The sequence below is a fragment of the Mastomys coucha genome, unplaced genomic scaffold (assembly GCF_008632895.1).
Source record: "Mastomys coucha isolate ucsf_1 unplaced genomic scaffold, UCSF_Mcou_1 pScaffold5, whole genome shotgun sequence".
NCBI classification, from domain to species: Eukaryota; Metazoa; Chordata; class Mammalia; order Rodentia; family Muridae; genus Mastomys; species Mastomys coucha.
The window spans coordinates 115,909,762-115,932,664 of NW_022196911.1; the positions used below are offsets into that span (position 1 = coordinate 115,909,762).

Sequence of the window (22,903 nt, forward strand, 5' to 3'; positions counted from 1 at the left end):
GTCTGGCCTCGAACTCAGAAATCCACCTGCCTCTGCCTCCCAAGTGCTGGGATTAAAGGTGTGTGCCATCGCTGCCTGGCTTTAGATAGCACTCTGTCTGCAGATAAAGTATTTATCTTATTATTTAGAGCATTTCTTGCCCGGTGGCTAGCTCTCCATAATTGAAGCAACTCCACATGATGGTACTGTTGCCCATCACCTTCCTTAAAGTGGAATGGGGGTACTGTCGGGATCAGACCTGTCTCATAGTCAAAAGACCTTTTAATAATGAAATGATTTTAAATGCCATATTTTGTGGAGTTCCTACACTTTTGAAGACCGTCTATTTTTTTTAAGATTTATTCATTATTATATCTAAGTACACTATAGCTATCTTCAGACACACCAGAAGAGGGTGTCAGATCTCATTACAGATGGTTGTGAGCCACCATGTGGTTGCTGGGAATTGAACTCAGGATCTTCAGAAGAGCAGTCAGTGCTCTTACCCGCTGAGCCATCTCTCCAGCCCCCGAAGACCACTTGTCTATTTATAGCATATCTGAACAAGCTAGCGTTGCCTGTCTCCAGCTACCTATTATCTGTACAACTCAGGGTGTATATTTTTGTGATAATCCCGGCTCATATCTAGCAGACTATGAGTTTGGTTGACAGACTGTCAACTTGTGTAACTTAATCATCCTAAACAGCTTGGAGTAGCAGCTATTAAAAAGACTGGGATCGCCGGGCGGTGATGGCACACGCCTTTAATCCCAGCACTTGGGAGGCAGAGGCAGGCGGATTTCTGAGTTCGAGTCCAGCCTGGTCTACAGAGTGAGTTCCAGAATAGCCAGGGCTACACAGAGAAACCCTGTCTCATAATAGAATAAGTTTTCAAAAATCAAAACAAACTGGGGCTCACCAATCTCTTCCCCTTCTGCCCCAGCTCGCAATGCCCTGGTGGTCTCCTTTGCTGCCCTGATTGCTTATGCCTTCGAAGTGACAGGATCCCATCCTTTCCTTCTGACTGGAAAGATCGCTGAGGGGCTCCCTCCTCTGCGGACTCCGCCCTTCTCAGTGACCACAGACAATAAGACCATCTTGTTCTCTGAGATGGTGCAGGTGAGCTGACACAGAATCAGCAGCTGACTGAGGCTGAGGTGACCCCTGGGCCCAGGGTGTCTCAGGAAAGTGGAGAAGAGACCAAATAGGACACAAGCTCAGGATAGCCTTTTGCCTTTCTGCCTCAAGCCCCTTCCTTATTTGGATACTGGGAAAGGATGCACTAGCCAGGTTCCTCTTAGCGCCTTTTCATGACCAGGTGGCACTTCCTCTCCAGTATAAATTCACACTCCTGTAGCTGCCAGCGTTTGCCTCCATTAGCCATCAGGAAGGCCCGTCCTACTGGGGCAGGAGCCTGCTTGGCAAGAGCCTTCCTGAGCCCAGGGGACTGGCTCAGTGACCTTTTCCTCTCAGGACATGGGGGCCGGACTGGCTGTGGTGCCTCTGATGGGCCTCCTGGAGAGCATTGCTGTGGCCAAATCCTTCGGTGAGATGCCTGTAACTCCCCTCCCACCCCTCCCACCAGCTCACTGCCTCCTGGTTTGTTTGCCTATTCCGAGTTTTAAAATCAGAACTTTAATACAAGCAGTGCATGTGCACGTTTTAAAATGAATAGAGGCAGAAGGAGCAGTGGACGTCTGTCACCTAAAATACAGAAGGCATCATGGGCTGAAAGAGGGCCAGCATAGCCCAGCCGTTCTGAGTTGTCTGTGCCAGGGCACAACCGTTCTAGCTCCCAGAGTCCAGACAGAGCACACTCGGTACTGTGCACAGGCTCTGGAGTGAGGAGCCCCATCAGCTTGCAATATGTGGATGCGTGGGGCCCTGCTATGGAGCCCTCACTGGTTTCTGCTCCTACCACAAGTGCTGAGCATGATGCTGGATGAATTAGAATGAGCTGTACGTGGAGGACCCTCGCCTTCCCCTGCACAGCCTCTTACAGCAAGCACTGGCCACCTCACTGATAACAATGATGTCAAACCAGGAAGCAATGAGCTGTGTTATAATTGTTTTTAGTATAATTTGTTCAATTGAAAACAATTAAGATGTATTATATTTTTTAAGTGTGTGTGGGGAGTGGGGGAGTTGTGCGTGAGTGTGTAAGTTCAGAGGACAGAAGAAGGAATCAGATCCATGGAACTGGGGCTACTTTCTTTCTTTCTTTCTTTGTTTAATACCAAGCCAAACTATGAACTTTCTGCTAGGCCGGGCTGGCCTTGAACTCACAGAGACCTGCCTATCTGCCTGGGATGTAAATGAGCCACCATATCCAGCTGAAAAGTTTTAGTTTTATCAGGAGTAATGGCTGGACTTTAAACTTCAACTTTAGTAGTTGGCTCCTAAACGTCCTATTCATTTGACCCCTTGTTTTCTCCCACTGGCTCAGTATGTATCAGGATCTTAGTCTTGCCTTTCTAAGGCAGGCTCTTAAATCCCTCACTTGACCCAAGTCGGCAGTTCTTGCAGCTTTGTATTATCAGTGTCTGGGTGTCTCTTCTGATCTGTAAATACAGCAGGTCCTCTTTGCTATGGGTACAGACTGATAATGAGGCTAAAATCCAGATAAGAGGCTTGGCAGGGCAGTGGTAGCACACGCCTTTAATCCCAGCACTTGGGAGGCAGAGGCAGGTGGATTTCTGAGTTCAAGGCCAGTCTGGTCTACAGAGTGGGTTCCAGGATAGACAGGGCTATACAGAGAAACTCTGTCTTGAAAAACCAAAAAAAACCAAAAAACAAAAAACAACAACAACAAAAAAAAAACCAAAACCCCAAAACAACCAACCAAACAAACAAACAAAAAACCCAGATATCAGGCTTGGGATGTGGCTCTGTAGTGCAGCATTTGGCTAATGTGTAAGGTCTGGGTTCCACCCCCAGCAATACACACTATCACCAGCGAAAATAATATATGGTTTCAAAGCTCCATATATCATGTTTTCCTGCCTGGTCCTGGTTGCTCCTAGAATAAATTCCTTTTCCAACATTCCAGAACGTTGTCCCTTACCCAAGTCAGACACTCGCTAATATTTATATTTATTTATTTGCTGGGCATGGTTTTCTACCACTCTTACCACAGCACTCAGAGGTAGAGGCAGACAGGTCTTTGTGAGTTCAAGGCTAGCCTGAACACTTGCTGCTGCTTTTGGGTTTGTAAGCATTCCCTAGTGTAAACTTGTCCCTGCAGCTTGGACCCACACGTAACTTGTTCTTGCACATCGGTGCCAGTGTCTACACTGTCCTTTCTCTTTAGCTTCTCAGAATAACTACCGGATTGATGCCAACCAGGAACTGCTGGCCATCGGTAAGACCCGTTCTGTTCCCAGTGCCTGTGTGTCTTTCTGTCTGATTGCATCGGGTGTGATGTTTGTATTGGGGGAGCCTTTGGAATATCAGGTTGGACTTGTTCTCATGTGTCCTGTCAGCTCCATGCAGCCCCTCCTCCGTGAAGAGAGCTGGAAGCGCAGCCAGGTGGGCTCCAGGCAAGTGTCCTGGATGCCTTTCCCTGGACAAGCATGGCCCGGGGCATAACCTCCATCTTTCCCAGTAGATCCTCCTTCCAGACAAGTCCTCACTGACATGGGTCAGTGAGGACTCAGGTGGGCCACTGGGGTCTGTGTCTAGCTTAGCTGCACTTTCGTTAGTCCTTACAAACTTAACTTACATACTGATCTGTTTTGAAAGAACACTGAAAATCTTTTTGTTTTAAAGAATTTTGTTTTTATGTGTGGGAGTGTGTGCTTGTGTGTGTGTGTGTGTGTGTGTGTGTGTGTGTGTGTATGCGCGCGCGCGAACGTGCGCACATGTGCAATCATGCAGTGTGGGTCAGAAGACAAGGGTTTCCCTGGAACTGGAGTTACAAACAGTTATGAGCACCGTGCAGGTACTAGGAATGGAACCTGGGTCCTCTGCAAGAGCAACAAGTGCTGAGCCACTGCATCAGCCCCACACTAAGAATCTTAAATTTGATAATGATACTGGTCTTAATATGTTATGGGACCTGTGTGTTCCGGCCTGGTCCCTTTCCCCTTGTGAATGCTGACTACTAGGGCCACGCCTCTAAGAGGGCTGGCAGTACCCAACCATCCAATGGCAAGGTTTGGCCGTGGCTGTTTGTCTGAACTGTTGAATAGGGCCCTACTGAGGCGGGACCTGCTGTCTCGTTCAGCAGAGGAAACCCACGGACACCCTGTGTGCATGCAGCAAACCACCCAGCTGCGAGTTCTCAGGTGGATTTTCCCTTCTTCGAAAGTGGTACACTCATTTTGAGGCTGGGGAGATAGCACAGTGGTAGGGCACTTGCCTACCATGTGTGTAGGCCTTGATCCCCAATTAAGAGGGGTTAAAAATAACACTAACAGATGATAAATGGTCAGTACCAGCAGAGAGCTCTCTCGCTGTCAGTGGAGCCTCCAGAGTGCCGGCCAGATAGAAATGTGAAGGATGAGGGAAGTGAAGAGTGTCTGCCTCCTGGCTCTGTAATAGACTCAGCTGTCTTCAGCTATTATACTGAGCAGGATGGCAGGGCATCTCCATGGACTTCAACAGACTTGTCCCCAGCCTACGACCACCAGGGGGCAGTGTGACCCTGTGTGAGCCAGTGTAGCCGCCTGTGGTCACTGTTTGGTCTCTACCAAGCTACCCTGACCTTGACTCTCAAAGGCCTGGGCTAGGCCTTAAAGGCCTAGTACTTAAATAATTCCCAGTCTTCTGCGGCTTTTTCTCATTTTTCTGTGAGTCTACCAAGCCTTCGGATGACACTTGGTCAGCTCAGCCTGGCAGTGGATGTTGGGACAGAAGAAGGAAGATCTTATAGGAATCGGGGTTGCTGATAGCTGTTTTCACAGTCAGTAATAAATGGTACATCTTAGGGAACGCAACATACCCTATCAGCCCTGTCTGAGGAGCCGCTGGCAGCTATGGCTGCTGGGGACAGGGAGTAATTTTTCTCCAGTGTTGTAGCCGTCCATGCTCCATGACTAAGCAAGATACATCCTACCTGCCCTTTGGGATAGAGATTTATACTTAGCGCTAGGGAAGTTCCAAGAGTTGGCCTTGAACCTGTAGTCGCCAGATTAGGTCACTGTCAAGGTTCCTGTGTGGGATGGACGTTGGGCAGGCACAGTGTGGTAGGCATAGGCCAAGATCTTAGTTCTTGGGTCCCAACAAGGCGGTAGTACTGGCTTTCATGTAATATGGTGTCTGTCGCCTGGGAAGGCGCTTTGCTGGCCTTGACCTTCAGTCCCTTGGCTTGACTTGGCATTCACAGCAGCCATATCTCAGGTACTCTCTTAGCTGCAGCCCTCCCTGGGAGGTGGATGTCCTTTCCTTGGTTACTGATAGTATCTTTGGGGTATCATGAGGCGTGAGCCAGATCTACTTTAAACTTACAATAGATGGGGCATGGTAGCCAAGCCTGTGATCTCGCATGCGCTCAGGCAGGTTCAGTCATTTTCAACTCTCGGCCAGCCTGGGCTACCTGAGACCTTGTCTCAAAAAGCAAAAGCTGTGCCCGGTGGTAGTGGTGCAGGCCTTTAATCCCAGCACTTGGGAGGCAGAGGCAGAGGCAGAGGCAGATAGATTTCTGAGTTCAAGTCCAGCCTGGTCTACAGAGCAAGTTCTAGAACAGCCAGGGCTACACAGAGAAATCCTGTCTCAAACAACAACAAAAGCAAAAATGTTGAATTAGAGACAGGGAGTTAGAAAGCTGTTCTCCACTGTAGGGGATATGTGGTAAAGACTTGGTTCCTCTCCCTGGGTGAGCACGGGCTGAGGGGCCCCTGGGTGGCCCTGCATTTGACTCCCTCCTCCCTGCCTAGTGTTCCCGCCCCTCCTGGTAAACTCTTCTGTCCCCAGGCCTCACCAATGTGCTGGGCTCCCTTGTCTCATCTTACCCGGTCACGGGCAGCTTTGGGCGGTGAGTAGCCATGGTTTTTGTTTGTTTGTTTGTTTGTTTTTGTTTGTTTGTTTGTTTTTACTGTGTAGCCCTGGCTGTCCTGGAACTCACTCTGTAGGCTGGCCTTGAACTCAGAAATCTGCCTTCCTCTGCCTCCCAAGTGCTGTACATTAAAGGTATGTGCCACCACTGCCCAGCAAGTAGCCATGTTCTTCTCCTTGCATTTAGGGTTAGTAGGGTCCCCTTAGTCATATTTGACAATTTCTTCCTCCTTCCCCTTCTCTTCCTCCTCTTCTCCCTTCTCCTCCTCTTCTTCCTCCTCCTCTCTCTTCTCCTCCTCCTCTTCTTCCTCCTCCTCTCCCTTCTCCTCCTCTTGTTCTTCCAATTCCTCCTTCTCCTCCTCCCCCTTCCTCCTCCTTCTCTCCCTTCTCCTCTTCTTCCCCTTCTTCTTCCTCCTCCTCCCCGTTAGTCCACCAGACATTCTAAAGACCTTTGGAAAGCTGTGACCATGTCCACAGCAAGGCAGGTCACACCTGCCCCTGGGGGCTCCTGGCATCTCTGCCCTGCATTTAGTGGCACAAGTTCCTCGCCCATCCAAGTCCTCCAGGCATGCTGGTCTGAGTTAATTCCAAAGAAATAGAGGGGAGGGCCTGGCACAGTGGCACACATCTTTATTTCCAGCACTTGGGAGGCAGAGGCAAGTGGATCTGTGTGAGTGAAGTCAGTTCCAAGGGAGATGTAAGAGAGAGAAAGGGGTTGGGAGAGATAGGAAGAGAGGGAGGGGCAGGGGGAGAGAGAGAGGGATTGAGAATGGGGATAGGAAGGTCTCAATCTCTGTTCTGATGCATCAGTTGGATGCAAGTTTTCCTGAGGTCCTGAGGATGGGCTGGATGAACTCTGAGGACTGAAGGAGGAGCTGTACATTACAGAGGGCTGAAGGAGGAGCTGTACATTACAGAAGGCTGAAGGAGGAGCTATACACTACTGACTGAAGGAGGAGCTGTACATTACTGAGCAGAAACTGAGGATGTGGGGAGCAGAAGAGGGGAGATCTTAAAATAGTTGAGGTTCTTGAACAGTGTTTTTCATACTTAGTAATAAACAGTATGTATTAGGGAAAGCAAGACAGCCCACCCACCCCTAGCTGAAGAGCTGTTGGCCGCTAATGGTTGCAGGGGTTGGGGGTGGGGTGGGGTGGGGCAGGGAGTCTTTCTTCAGTGGTGTGGCCAATGGTCAGTTCCCAGGATTGTGGCAATACACCCACACCCTGGCTCACGCAGGAAGCCCTAATTAAACTAAGTGGGCAGTTAAAACAGAACCCTGAGGAAGAGGAACTCAAGAGAGGAGTGGGGGCTGGTGGTAAAATCAAAACGCAAACAAAACAACCAGGGGGATTGTCCCACTCATCAGCAGATATGCTCACTCACTTCATTCTGCTGAGGGGGCCCAGCCACCTGGCGTCAACTCCACCGGCCCTCACCTCCACCTCAGGTCTCATGGAAGGTCAGCGGCTGTGTGAGGCCAGACAGTTCCCCTCTCAGCCACCGGAGATTGACAGGTTTCTTCCTGTTGCCTTCTAGGACAGCTGTGAACGCCCAGACGGGGGTGTGTACCCCTGCAGGAGGCCTCGTGACTGGTAAGCCCCATCCCCTCCCCTTCTTTACCTTAGGCGCCTAGGATGGAAATGGTGGAGGAAGGGAACCCATATATGCTGACCATGGACAGCATTCCTACCAAGTCTGTGTAGGCCCATAACTGTCCAGTGGATGACCAGGCTCCTCTGTGCCTCAGATGAGGCTGTATCATTCTGTGGGTGCTGGGCGGGTGGGCACCTGCCCCCGGATGACCCACCACCCCCACAGGTGTGCTGGTGCTCCTGTCCCTGGACTATCTGACCTCACTCTTCTACTACATCCCCAAGTCTGCCCTGGCTGCCGTCATCATCATGGCTGTGGCCCCGCTCTTTGATGTCAAGATCTTCAGGAGGCTCTGGCGAGTTCAGAGTACGTATGCAAAGCAGGGGGCTCCAAGGTGGTGTCTTCCAATGCCAAGAGCACCTTTTGTTATCCCTCCTGGCCTGAAGCCCCACTGTGGACTGGAGCTGTGGCACCCTGGTAAACTTAGGAGAAGACACACAAAAAGCTAGGAAATAGTACTGTCACTCAAGGTGGCTGCTCAGAGCAGCTGGGCTTCAGTCCATGCTAGCTGAGCCAGGCTCTGTAGCTATGGAGTAGAGAGCAGGGTTTTCCCACTCGGTGTCTTCGTCCTCCCAGCCCCCGCCCCCCACCTTTCTCTTCCTGAGGGTGGGTGACAACAAGGCCAGTTACAGGTGTAGGTGTGGTCAGTTGTTCAGTGTCCCAGGTTTCATCTTTAGGACAGCCTTAAGTATATCAGTGTAGATGAGTGGAATGTAATTGGTGTTCTCCAAGGAAACTGGGGCTCCATGAAGGGCGGGGCCCGCTGAGGTTGCCACAGCCAGGGACGGAGCCCCAGGCAGAGTCCATGTACTGTGTGCCCAGGGCAAGAAATCCTCTGGGTCTCCTGGAGTCACAAGACACACCACAGGCACACACACACACACCACACGCACACACACAGAAAACATACACCCTCACCCCCATACACACACCACACACACACACAGAAAACACACACACCCCTGTACATATACACCACATGCACACACACAGCAAACACAAACACTCACCCCCATACTCACACACCACACACACACACACACACACACACACAGCAAACATACACACTTACCCCATACACACACACCACACGCACATACACACACATACCACACACACACAGAAAACACACACACTCACCCCCATACACACACACCACACACACACACAGCAAACACACAGCAAACACACACACTCACCCCCATACACACACACTACACACACACACACAAAGCAAACATACACACTTACGCCCATACACACATACCACACGCATACACACAGAAAACACACACACACTTACCCCCGTACACACACACACCATGCTACATATACACAAACATTCACAGACACACATAGATCAGGCACAGACATGTTCATACACCACACCACAGATACAACACACACAGAAACACTCACATACCACACCACAGACACACCATATCACAGACACACACATATCACACACATACCACACAAACATATAATGCAGACAGAGATACACAGCACATGGACACACCATACACCATGCCACATATACACAGACACACGCAGACACACCATACCACAGACACACCACATTCACATACCACACCATAGACGCACACACAGACCCATACCATATCACAGACACACACACCCCACACAAACACATAACACAGACACACACGGCACATGGGCACACCACACACACACCTTTCTCTCTGTCCCCTTTCCATGGATTCTCTGATGAGCCCCTCCTGGTACCTACCTGCTCAGAGGCTGGAAGGCTGGGATGGCAGGCAGGTCCTACCCTGGTAGACAGGGGCCCCGTTCTCTATCTCTGCCCTTGGACTGGGGGCCAATTACAACCCACACCTTCTGTTCCTGTGATCAGGTCTTCCTCTAGGGTGCTTTAGGGCTCTGACCACCTACCTCTATGAACTCTAGGAGAGGTGAAGTGGTTGGCTACTGGGCCATGGGGCTCAGTGAGCGGGGGTGGGGTGAGGGTTGCCCCTGAATCAATACTCATCCTAGGGTTGGATCTACCACCACTCTGCGTGACCTTCCTGCTGTCCTTCTGGGAGATCCAGTATGGTATCCTGTCCGGGACCCTGGTGTCTTTACTCATTCTCCTGCACTCAGTAGCTAGGCCCAAGACCCAGGTAGGCTCAGAGGAAGGAGAGTGTGGGTGGGAATCCCCAGCCCCCACCCCCCTTGCTTGCTATCATCGGTGCTCCTGAGGGAGAGCATTTTCTAACTCTCCTGAGGGTGATGTGTTAGATTCTCCTGCCAGCTCCCGCTCCTCCTGTACCCCATATGCTAGGCTTGAGTCTAGGGTCCCCCCGGTGCAATGAGTGAAGCCTAGAAGACTCTCTTGTCCTTTCTGCTTCTAACACTCAACCCCCCACCCCCAACCCCAATCCAGGTGTCGGAGGGACAAATTCTTGTTCTCCAGCCTGCCAGCGGCCTGCACTTCCCTGCAGTTGATGCCCTCCGAGAGGCAATAACGAACCGGGCGCTGGGAGGTATGTGAGCCAGTCAAGATGAGCAGAGAGCAGCACAGAGTCCTGCATCCCTACACCACAGCCTGGGCACCAGCGGTCACCCGCTTTCACGGTTCAGGCCTCTGTGCATAGTGTCCTCTGTAGCAGGACAGCCCCCACTGGGCAGTAGTCCTGTGACTCCCCTACAGCCTGGAAGTAAGGGCCATGTTTGCTTCTGTTTCTCTGTCTGGGGAACGGACGTTCAAACCTAAAAGGGAAGTAGGTTTCTCCAGATACCCATTCTTTCCACCCTGGCCCGGTTGTTAGGTGACAGCCCTGGGGATGGTCTCCTGATGGGCACTTTTCACCACTGCAGACTTTTGGCCTGTCTCCCCAGCATCCCCACCACGTTCTGCTGTCCTGGAGTGCACGCATATCAGCAATATAGACTACACCGTGATTGTGGGACTCAGTGAGCTCCTGAAGGACTTCCAGAAGAAAGGTGTCGCCCTGGCCTTTGTTGGCCTTCAGGTAGGAGAGCCAGGCCACCTTATGAGGAGGGTCCACAGCCTCTCCGTGGCCCCAGGCTAACATCATACGTGTGGATACGATTGCACCTACCTATCATTCCAGTGTGCAGGAGTGTCTTAGTGAGGGTTCACTGCTGTGAACAGACACCATGACCAAGGCAACTCTTATAGGGGCAACATTTAACAGGGCCTGGCTTACAGATTCAGAGTCCATTATCACCAAGGCAGGAACATGGCAGCATCCAGGCAGGCATGGTGAAGGAGGAGCTGAGAGTTCTACATCTTCATCTGAAGGCTGCTAGCAGAAGACTGGCTTCTAGGCAGGTAGGATGAGGGTCTTAAAGCCCACACCCACAGTGACACACCTACTCCAAAAAGACTACACTTCCTAATAGTGCCACTTCCTGGGCTAAGCATGTACAAACCATCACAAGGAGGCAGGAAGGATAACATGAGTTCAAGTCCAACTTGGGCCTTATATCAGGTACAGAACTAGCCTGAGCTACAGAGTTATGACCCTGTCCAAAAAATAAAAACAAACAAAAGAAAAACACAAAAACTAAAACTAAAAAATTTAAATTTGGGGCTGGCAAGATGGCTTAGTGCTTAAGAGCACTGACTGCTCTTTCGAAGGTCCTGAGTTCAAATCCTAGCAACCACATGGTGGCTCACAACCATCCATAATGAGCTCTGAGCCATGATATCATTGTAAGCACCCATGTCAGGTGACATCACTATAAACACCCATGTCAGGTGACGTCACTGTAAGGACCCATGTCAGGTGACGTCACTGTAAGGACCCACACCTGGGCTCTCTGCTGGCTTGGCTCTAACCTGGCAGGCTACTGATCATCTGAATTCCTTCAGTGCTCACTCACATAGTCTATGTGCTCAGTGCTGGGAACTTCAAGTCCAGGACTGAGGTCCCGGACCGTGCTCTTGGCCACTGGGCTGTGCCTGTGTACAGAGCTCTCATCCTCGTGGGTGTTAGAGATTAATGGAGGCAATGTGGAATTCAGAGACAGACCTCTGCAGAAGTAGGGTTTCCTTTAATCAGAACTGTGGAGGGCAGGGGTCGCCAAGGGTGTGGAGCCTGTGCCCGGGATGCTCCGGCTTTATAGGGAGGACAGGGAGCTTTGTGGGAGGAAACTCTCACCCACTGATGTGCTTCGTGTATTGTCAAGAACAAAGGTTGTCAGCAGATGTTCCCATTTCCACACTGGCTTTCTGGTCAGGCAGTCTCTTGTCGCCATGCTGAGTCAATGGTTGACGGTTGTGTTTGAAATCATTAACCTTTCTGGGCACTGGGGACTGTTCATTTGTAAGCTCATCTGGCAGGGCCTGCCCACCCTTCTCCCTCCTCCCCCTTCTCTCTTCCCTCCTCCCTCCTCTTTCCTCTGTCCATTCAAGCTGAAGCAGACTGTGATGGTTTGGATGTGCCCGGCTCAGGGAGTAGCACTATTAGGAGGTGTGGCCTTGTTGGATGGAGTAGGAGTGTCACGGTGGGCGTGGGCTTTAATACCCTGGTCTAGCTGCCTGGGAGTCATGCTTCCAATAGCAGCCTTCAGATAAAGATGTAGAAGTCTCAGCTCTGCCTGCACCACATCTGCCTGGACGCTGCCACGCTCCCCGCTTGATGATGATGAATTGAACCTCTGAACCCGAAAGCCAGCCCCCATTAAGTGTTGTCCTTATAAGAGTTGCCTTGGTCATGGTGTCTGTTCACAGCAGTAAAACCCTAACCAACTAAGACACAGACTCTCACTGGAATGCTCAGGGTATCCAGCTAGGCCACCCACCATGCATAGCAGAGATTCCCTGACCTGTATTAAAGTGTGCATGTGTCCTAGGTGCCTGTGCTCCGAACACTGTTGGCCGCTGACCTCAAGGGGTTCCGGCACTTCACCACCCTGGAGGAGGCTGGTGAGTGTGGAATATTCTTCAGCAAACGGTGATGAATGTGTAACAGGATGATGGGTTAGGAGAGCCCCAGGCTGGGCAGAGATCTGGCCTCAGGCAGGCCCACCCTGGCTGCCTGGGCACCAGACCCTGGCTGCCTGTTGTTCCTGGAATCCCATTGAATGGCAGGACCCAGCCTTATGTAGCATCTTCAGTACATGATAAAATCCTGCGTGTTTTGCAGAGAAATTCCTGCAACAGGAACCAGGGACTCAGCCCTACAGCATCCATGAAGACGCTGCCCCAGAGGACAGGAGCTCCCTGCTGAAGTCTCCCTCGGGCCTCTGAAGAGCAGCTGGTATAGGAAGGGTTTCTGGAAGGTTCTGCCACCGTGACTTGGAGTCACCTGATAGACTCACCAACCTGGTGGGACTGAAAGGGTGCTGCATAGGTGGCTCTGGGGAAGAGCAGGGAGCCATGCGAGATTTCCAGGGTGTCACTTTCCTGCTGTCCCCTACCTGTGAGTATTTGAGGGCTGGGCTGGCTGGACAGTCTTCCAGAGAGAGAGAGAGAGAGACCAAAAGAGATAGCGGGGACCCATGGCTTCTGGCCTGGCCTGGCAGGGTAAGCTGGCACTTTGAGATCCCAAATTCTTCTTTGGAATCAGACACTACCAGAGAAGAGTCAAGAGACTGAGCAACTCAGAGATGTGTCTGACCATGTCCTGAAGTCTAATCTGAGCTGAAGAGCAGCCATAGTGTGCTACACAAAGTCAATGCTGTTTAAAATCATGTGTTTTTAAATGGAAGTCACTTTGGTGGTTTTTCTTTTTCAACACAGGGTTTCTCTGTATAGCCCTGGCTGTCCTGGAACTCACTCTGTAGACCAGGCTGGCCTGGAACTCAGAAATCCACCTGCCTCTGCCTCCCAAGTGTTGGGATTAAAAAAGGTGTATGCCACCACCGCCCGGCTCTTTGGTGGTTTTGTAAAGCAAAACCAAAAACATTAGTGCTTACTGAAAAAAAAAAAATCCAAGAACTCACTCATCCCCTTCGCTCTCCTCTTCATCAGAGGTCCCCTGCCCAGGACAGGTGTGCATCTGTCAGTGTGTACACACGGTGCCTGCCATCTGTCAGCATGTATGCACGGTGCCTGCCTTCTGTCAGTGTGTACACACGCACGGTGCCTGCCGTCTTGTATGAAGAACCAAATCACTATATTAAGGTGCTTTGTGGACTGCCTTCATGCAGTCATTAATTGTGAATTATTTATTGTGATAATCAATGGCATTAAAATACAAGATTATTTTATTTATTCTGTGTGTGTGTATGTGGGTCCGTGTGTGGCTCTGTGTGTGTGTGGTGTGTGCATACATGCAGAAGCAAGAAGAGAACACTGGGTATTCCACTGAACCACTCTTGGCTTTGTTCCCTTGGACAGAGGCCCCTTTATGACTGTGGATGGAAGCTGATTGCCAGCCAGCCCCAGATCCTCCTGTGTCTGCCTTGTCCCCTCCCCCTCCCTTAACTCCCCCCACCCGCACTGGGATTAGAAGCTCACCAGCAACCCCATCCAACACTGTATATGGGTGTTAGGGGTTTGCTAGTACATGCTGTGTTGTGGAACCGTATGCCTATTACTAGTGTGTTCCCTGGTGTGGAGCCTTGTTCCTATTGCCGCAGTGTGGTGTCACAGTGGGTGGAGCTGTATCCCTGTGGCTAGTTGCGAGCTGTGATTCCTGCGGAGACATGAAGAGGCATCTATTCAATCTGGATATGGAACTGTGGTCAGATAAAAGTACAGATACCACCCTCCAAGTTGGTGAGCCAATGAGTTTTATACTCTTTCTTATAAGAGTATGGGGGGGGGGGGTTACTGTAGGGAGCAGAAGGAGCTGTGAGTGGGTGAAGTGTATGGACATGGCCATGCCAAGGATTCCCGTGCCTCAGCCCCGTGGGAGTGAGCTCAGGGGGAAGGCAAAGCAAGCCTCCCCTGGAGTCTAGTGCATATGAGCGACAGTGTGTACAGAAACCAGCAACGGCAGCCTTTAATGGCAGCTTCTTCTGGATTCTTTACAGCCTGAGCCGGCTTAGCCACAGGCCCCACTTACATAGCTGTCCCTTACCTGTGGTGAGGCTGAGTGCCACACCCACTCGTTTACTCCAGTAAAGTCTGCTTGTCAGGCTTGAAGACCTGATCATGGACCTGAGGTGTACCGCTTCAAAGGGAGCTAGCTTGCCTCTTGGGTATTCAGTTGTTGGCATCTCCTAACTCAGATGTGTTCCAGATTAATCTCTGCAAAAAAAGTCTGTGGAGAGTTTTGCATGTTTTCTTTATTCAGGCATAAAGGTGCCCTAAAAAATGATTCGTTATTAGCTAAACTGAGATTAAACATTATTTCCTGGCCTCCACAGTGTTTCCATAATCCTAATTGATTTCCTAGCTGTAATTAGCTTGAAATTTTTACAAGAAAGCTGCCTTACCAGACAGTGTCTCCAGAGTTAGAGACAGCAGTCAAGCACTAATTATCAGAGCAGTCCCACTCAAGGCACAATTGCTTTACTAACCAGAGAGAAGTTGTAGGGCTTCTGTCACTAATTATCAATGTTACAGCCAAGGATATTCTCAAGGACCTCAGCTGCTTGCCTCAGACTGACCCTGAGAATTTATCTGCAACTGCCAAGATAGCCCATCGGGAAAGACACCACTGCTTCCCCGCCTTGCACCTGGCTGCTTGTTCTCACTGACCTTGATGTGGCCGTCTCCTGCCTATGTGATCCCTGACATTCGCCCTGTTTCTGTATAGTATATAAGCCTGATTTTTACTTTGTGCAAATACACCAGATTTTGCACTCCCTTGTGTTGTGTCTGTTTGTCATTTCTCCTCCAATGCTTTGTCAACCTGACTAGGACTCTGTTCCCCTGTGGGTTGAGGGAGGCCCAGACTGGCTGGCCCGTGGCAGCTGAGATCCTGTGTTGTGGAGGTCAGAGGTGTGGCTGTGCTGAATCCTTTCTAAGTTCCCTTGCTGCCTCTAGTCAGGGTTCCAGGATGGAAGCCACACTGGGTGAGTCAGGGGACTCATCCCCACCCCAGCATGGGTGACAGCTCAGGGAAGCTGGGAACTGGGAGGTCACAGTATAGCCTGCAGACAGCTCTAAGGTTAGACAGGGTCCTTGCTAGGCAGCTTTGCCACAGTCTCCTCAGGCTGTTTAGCATGACCCTCAGGCTCAGCAATCCTATTATACAGGCTTAGGGAGGGAGGGCCTAGTGAATCTGGGTCCTTAAGCTACTGAGCTGTTGGATTCCTGGGCGTAAGGAGCTCCCCTGAAGGATGTTTCATCCTCTCTTAACCTATCCTGTGCCTTAAGGAGCTTCCCTTCAAGAGGGAGGTCTTATCTCAGGGGAAATAGTTTCACAACACGCATATGTGAATGCCTTGGAGCTGTGGTTTCTATTGCTAGTCTGTGCTATGGTGGGGGCCATGTCTCTATTCCTGGTGTGTGATGTAGCACTGCACAGTGTTCCTGTCATAGTTGTGGCTACTTCTTAACACTGGCATCCTTTTACTCAGAATGCCCTGAGCAGTGACCTCAGTGCCCTGGCTAAGAGGGAGGCAGCTGCTGGGCTTGGGCTACATCCCTGCCCAAGGACAAGGCCTTGTGGGTGTTATGGACCAGTGAGGCTGTGAATTCAGCCAGCAGTGCTAGGAGCCTGCTTCCCTTTTGGGGAAGCTGTCATGGTTAGGATGCCAGAAACCATGTTTCTGTAGTCAAGGAGGACACTATAGGACTCGGGCCTGCTCTGTGCCCAGCTTCTTTGTTTGTTTGTTTTTTTCCAGACAGGGTTTCTCTGTGCAGCCCTGGCAGTCCTGAAACTCACTCTGTAGACTGGGCTGGCCTCCAACCCATAAATCTGCCTGCCTCTGCCTCCCAAGTTGTGCTCAGCTTTAACCCCAATTATCCTGAGTTTGCAACTCCCTGTACCTGTGGGTATCTCCCTGGAAAACGGTCTTTGTAGATAGAGCTTGTTAAATCCAGAGTATATATGACACTACATCAGGACAATGCCCAGATCTAACACGCTGTCCTCTCAAGCAGAGGAAAACAGGGCTCTGAGTACAGCTGCTAGTGCCTGAGTACCGCTCAGGAAGCCCTGGGTTTGAACTCAACACCATCTAAACTGATGTCTAAGGTACTTTACAGTAGCTGAGGTGAAACACCAGGACCAGAGCAACTTAAAAAGAGAAAGCATTTAAATGAGAGGTTCACAGTCCCAAAAGCTTATCTGTGGTCTATGGCCATGGCAGGGAACACAGGCCCAGTCAGGCAGACATGGATGTGGAACAGTAGCTGAGAGCTCCTACCTGATCCAAAGGCACTGGGAGTGGTGTGGCATTCTGATACCTCAAAGCCTACCACCTCTAGTGATACACCCCTTCCAATAAGGCCACACCCACCCTAGCCAGGCCATACCTCCAAGGAAACACCTTCAAATAGTGCCACTCTCTATGGGCCAATGGGGGCCGTTTTTACTCAAACCACCACATTTCACACTCTGGCCCCTATAGACTTACAGCCATATCGTAATGCAAAAAGTACATTCACTTGAACTTGAAAAGTCCTCAGAGTCTATTACAGTATTAGCAGTGTTTAAAAGTCTAAAATTCAAAGTCTCTGAGACTCATGCAGTCTCTTTTTTTTCAAGACAGGGTTTCTCTGTGTAGCCCTGGCTGTCCTGGAACTCACTCTGTAGACCAGGCTGGCCTCGAACTCAGAAATCCTCCTGCCTCTGTCTTCCAAGTGCTGGGATTAAAGGCATGTGCCACCACTGCCCTTCATGCAGTCTCTTAACTGTAATCCCCTGTAAAATCAAAATCAAAACCAGAACCAGGCATGATGGCACACATCAACAGCAGAGAATGGAGGATCTCTGTGAGTTCGAGGCCAACCCTGTGTGCAAAGCAAGTCCAGGATAGCCAAGGCTGTTACATTCTGTCTCAATACCCTGCCCCCCTCCAAATAAATAAATAAATAAATAAATAAATAAATAAATAAAACCACCTGGAAAAACTCCAAATTCTGCATCCCCATGTCCTATGTCAACGTACTCTTCAGATCTCCAATGCCTTCAGCTTTGTTGACTACAACACACTTTTCTCTGTCTCCACTCCGTCAGCACCATTCCTCAGCCCACAACTCTGCCATCTCCAGCATCCTGGAGACTCCATGGCCATCCAGGCTTCACCTTCACAGCTTTGCTTAGTGGTCTCTCTGGAAGTCTATGCAGAGACACTGTAGTGTGGACCACATGGCAACCATTGCTGCTTGACAAGGTTCTGGCATGTGGACACCAACACAGAGGATCTTAACTCTCCAGCAGCCTGTTTTGTTTTGTTTTGTTGTTTTTTTCAAGACAGGGTTTCTCTGTGTAGCAGAGTTCCTCTGTATTGCCCTGGCTGTCCTGGAACTCACTCTGTAGACCAGGCTGGCCCGGAACTCAGAAATCGACCTGTCTCTGCCTCCCAAGTGTTGGGATTAAAGGCGTGCCCCACCACCGCTGGGCTCTCCAGCAGCCTTTTAATTCCATCTTTAAAGAGTCTCACTGTGTGTTGTGGGCATGTCCTCCTGCTTTTTCCTAAACTTTTTCCCTAAACTCACAGGTCTAGACATCTCACATCTGTCTATAGTAGCAGTTTAAAAAAAGAAACTGGTTGTAAACACTGTCTACTAGGGAAATACTGAAACCAGAAATCTCTTAAGGGAATATAGAAAACTTCATCTTTTGATCTTGAAGTATGTACAACTGAACTGTATTAGCTATACCTCATCGTCAATAAGAATACCATTGTACACTCAGTCTTAACAAGAAATTCTCAACTTAAAAGCTCTTACTTATTTTTTGCATACTAGTTTAAGATGGAAATGGTTTATAACACAAGCCTCAACTTTTACCAATCACTACTGCAAATATAGGATACAAAACTCAAAGCTAATAATATAAACACCAAAGCAAACTTTCTGAGAATAAGCTGTGTATCTGAAGAAATACTCAAATATCTGACTAAATTCTAGTCACACAATGTTTCCAGTTTAAATTATCTATACACCAATTAAATCATTTTCAGTACAGGGTAATTATTATCAGAATGTAATTTTACCAAAGATAACATTGATTTTGTACCAAATAGGAACATATGAATTTAACTCAGTAACAAATTATAAAGCTTTCTGTAGCTATACAATTAAATCTGGCTATTTCTTATCTATTTCAAATATAACTATTTTACATTTTTAAAAACACAACTTATTAACAACCCTCTCCAGCCCTAGAGCCCAGGGAACCGGGTGGATGACTCATCATAACTTCTTCAAGCTGAACTGGGGCATAGAACTATAAAAAAGGGGGGTCGGGGAGGAAAAACAGAAATTAGTCTTCTGATGTCTGTGTCTTAACTGGATCAGGCTGAAGTTCAGGACACCAGGAGCTCAAGCAGGCAAGTTTAACTCCTCTGAGTAAGGGATTTACCAAGGGTATACATTTCTGCAACATATGAATCTCAAAGCAAATTTAGTAAATGTTTCATGCATCTTTTCACAAAAACAAAACTTTTAGATCTATCTGGGGGGTATTTGAGTTCTCAGTGCCTTAAAATCTCCAAATAAGAAAATCTCCATTTTTTGATATAAAGGACAAGATAGAATTCCTTATTTTGCTAATGCTAAGAGTGCACCAGCTAATCTAGGTGCATTGGACCAAGGACCAGCAGGCATCTCCCACTGACTCAGTGAGACAGACAATCATACATGCCAAACAGCCTCCTCCCAGCAACAGCCACAGCTGTTCCAGGTTTCCTTTTTACGCTTGTTTACTCTAGGGGCAAAGGTGCTAGGGGTTTAGCATTACTACCATGTTTCCATAGAATTTGGTTTATTTTTCTATTTACTTTTTATTTCCAAGGCAAACTAATTATTTTTTTTTAATTGTCTCCAGACTTCTCATTACTTGTCTCTACTTTACTAGACTCCACACATTTTTTTAAATTCTTGTAAGTTTAAGGTATTACCATAATTTAAACAAAACCCAGTTTTAAACTTTTCATTTTCTTTAAAATCAATATCAAAGCATTGCTATCACATTACAAAGTTTAGCTGCCAATTCTTACCTATGAATGCATGACAGTGCAATTTTGAACACATCGATAAAATGACATCATCTTAAATCTTATCTCTGGTCCAGGCCTCACCCTTGGCCTCACTAAATTTATAATGGGTAAGAATTACATAAAATATCATGACGACCTGTTTTCCTGGGTCTGCTCATGTCACATGTTGTCGCTTAACATGGCTCCAACCCTGAGTTACCAATTTTAAGCTAATTTTCTGTTACCAATGTTACATGCAAAAAGCTGTTGTCCCCTTTAAGAGCTGCTGGTACAGACAGACAGCCAGCTTCTATCAGCTCCTTTTCAGCTGTGCTTAACTCCTGGCCACAGCACAACGGCTTATCAGTCTCTGCTGTCCAAATTAAGACTAAAGTAAGTTAAATAAGTTAAGCTAAACCAAAGTTTTAACCATTTTTTTCTTCAATCATGAAACACAGAACAACAATCATTTATCTAAACAGCACCCCTCCTGCAGACATGCCTCCTCTAGGGCCCCGTCCCCATATAGATCTGTGAACTCTGCCCAGTCCCCACTGCTGTAGACCCAGTTAGCCAGGCATATCTCTAGGTAGGCTAATATCTAATCCTTCACTTGTCCCACCAATGGCTACATTGCTTTGTTGACACATTCAGCACATTAGACAGCCCCAAAGACAAAGAATGCCACAAGAGGGCCCCAGTTGGGGCCCCCTTGGAAAAGTTCATGGGATACCTGAGTGAAACGTTGCTGGGCTGAGCCTGGGTCACTTAGCTGAGTGGCCAGGTCAGAGATGGTGCTGCGGAAGCAGGTCTCAAAGTTGTCTCAGGCAGCCCGCATGGCTTGGTGCAGTGGGTCGGCTGCTAGGCCTTCCCCAGAGCAAGCTCCACAGACATAACCTTTCTGCCTCAGCTTCCACTAGAGCCCGAGTGTCTGGGGTTGAGACTGGGGTCACCATCTGGGCGGCTAGCCTGGATGGGGAAAAGGCCAGGGATCTGGATCTGGCCCAGAAAGAACTTGAACTGCAGTGCCTGGGACCAGGCCCCTACCTCCAACGTTTTGGCAGCTGTGGGGCCGATTCCATGTTTAATGACTGCCCTCTCAGGACACCCGGGACCTCGGGATTCCTGCCGACACCAATCCTTATTCCCAGTTCCCCCAAGAGCAGCCCAAAGACCCATTGGCAGCGGCCCCAGCTCCAACACCGTCCATCAGTCAGGGGAGTGTAAATCGTCAGTCCAAGGTCCAAACACACACACAAAATCAGTCACCACACAGACATCCACCTTTTCAGGTCTATGACACAGAGATAGACAACTGGGCCCAGTAAAAAACATCAGATGCACAGATAATCAAAGCCAAATCACAGAGTTGCTTGGCCCGTGCCTGCCACAGCTGCCTAGATGGACCGGTCACAAAATACACACAAAAAGACCTGTCTTAATCTCGAGTGCCAACCTTACTTCAGAAAAACAGACAGCCGCAAATTTACCGAGGTCCTTATTTCACCTGAACTAACATGCGCTCTGTTCCTAACCTCTGTCCAGTGAGCCAATCTCAGAGTCAAAGTTACCGTCCATCCCATTGCAGTCACAAGGGTGACAAAAATCACAAACACAGTTCAAAAACCAGACAAAGAGTAAGACAACAATAGTGGTCTAAGTGGAGCCAATCGAACAGGTTTGATGGCCAAGAGAACAGACCCACACTCCTCTCAAGGAGGGTTAATGTTTCTCCCCTGGCCTCCCGTGGGTTTCCTCCTGGGCGTCCCTGAGGATCCACAATTTCCACTGGGATGTCTCCCAGGGATATTAGTCAGTGGTTCTGGCACGTTTCCCGACCAGCCCCCTTTCTTCTTCACGGAGGGCAGGGAGTCGCTGAGCTCAGGAGACCCTCACTCAAGTCTCGGGATGATGCGACCACCCAGTAACTCACGAGAGACTGATCTTGCTGCAATCACATGAGGTTTATTTGGGATTAGCCAGATTTGGGGTCGAATAAGTAGCCTGGCAGGCCAGAGGAGTTCGACCCCCAACACAAGAAGTGAGGGGTATTTAAAGGGAAAAACCACAAAATAAGGGGGGTGAGCGGGTTGCCATGGAAACATAACATGAAAACAATAGAAAATTCTAATGAACCCACTCCCTAGTTGAGTCAGGTCACAAGGAAGTCATCCTGCACACTCATTGTCTAGAGGAATATGGTTTGGTCAATGCTATCTTCTTAATGGCTGACGGCTATCCTGTTCCTTATTCTGGGCCCTAGCTGGAGGGGGTCTCTGTGACTGACCAGTCCACATTCCTGGCTCCTTACAGAGACTTCCTATGCCTTCTTTAAGTAAAGGTTATACAGTATACATTAATGCATCTGTATTAGCATGCTTTTTCCAAATTTCTAAATTCAGTTTTCAGTACTCTATTGTTCTTTGTCTAAAGATAACATCACCAGATTAAAGGTGTGGTGGCACAGGCTTTTAATCCCAGCACTTGGAAAGCAGAGACGGGCAGATTTCTGAGTTCAAGGCCAGCCTGGTCTACCAAGTGAGTTCCAGGACAGCCGGGGCTACACGGAGAAACCCTGTCTCGAAAAACCAAAAAAAAAAATTAAAAGAAAGAGATAACATCACCCCTTTTGGACCCTGACTTTATTCAGGGATTGTCTTAGCTAGGGTTTCCATTGATGTGAACAGATACCATGACCAAGACAACTCTTACCAAGGACACCATTTAATTGGAGCTTGTTTACAGGTTCAGAGGTTCAGTCCATTGTCAACAAAGTGGAAACACAGCAGTCTAATGCTGGAGGAGCTGAGAGTTCTGTATCTTGACTAGAGGGCAAACAGGAGAAGACTGCTTCAGTGTGACCAGGAGGAGGGTCTCAAAATCCCCACCCTTGTTGACACACTTCCTTCAATAAGGTCACACCCACTCCAACAAGGCCACACCTCCTAATTCCATTCCCTAAGCCAAGCTTATTCCAACCATCAGAGGGATCTCTTTCTTTTCTTCTCTACTCTTTTTTCTCTTCTGTCTAGTGTTAGGGGGTTGAAAGAGTGGAAGAAAAGGGTGAAGCGTGGGAGAAAAAAGAAACCATAAGGTAGCTAATACCAGTCCCAAACATTCATATAAACTAAGCATAAACTATCATAACTGATAAATGTATAAATGAAAAATTGTTTTAGTGGCTATTCCTGGTTGTCAACTTGACTATATCTGAAATAAACTACAATGCAGAATTAGA

General features: G+C 48.8%; 1 protein-coding gene and 1 pseudogene across 3 annotated transcripts in view; one reads left to right on the forward strand and one right to left on the reverse strand.

Moving 5' to 3' along the window:
• Slc26a11 (solute carrier family 26 member 11) overlaps positions 1-13,837 on the forward strand; it is a 24,362-nt gene extending 10,525 nt beyond the window's left edge. For all 3 annotated transcript variants that reach the window (XM_031351584.1, XM_031351582.1, XM_031351585.1), the window contains exons 7-17: positions 923-1,098; positions 1,453-1,525; positions 3,290-3,340; positions 5,893-5,953; positions 7,513-7,568; positions 7,795-7,935; positions 9,646-9,773; positions 10,037-10,136; positions 10,492-10,625; positions 12,475-12,547; positions 12,768-13,837. In XM_031351584.1, coding sequence (XP_031207444.1) covers positions 923-1,098; positions 1,453-1,525; positions 3,290-3,340; positions 5,893-5,953; positions 7,513-7,568; positions 7,795-7,935; positions 9,646-9,773; positions 10,037-10,136; positions 10,492-10,625; positions 12,475-12,547; positions 12,768-12,871 — 1,097 coding nt within the window. In that variant the 3' untranslated portion in view covers positions 12,872-13,837. The remainder of the gene's footprint in view (positions 1-922; positions 1,099-1,452; positions 1,526-3,289; positions 3,341-5,892; positions 5,954-7,512; positions 7,569-7,794; positions 7,936-9,645; positions 9,774-10,036; positions 10,137-10,491; positions 10,626-12,474; positions 12,548-12,767) is intronic.
• Positions 13,838-20,131: 6,294 nt separating this feature from the next.
• LOC116078774 lies at positions 20,132-20,621 on the reverse strand (annotated as a pseudogene).
• Between the last annotated feature and the right edge of the window lie 2,282 nt (positions 20,622-22,903).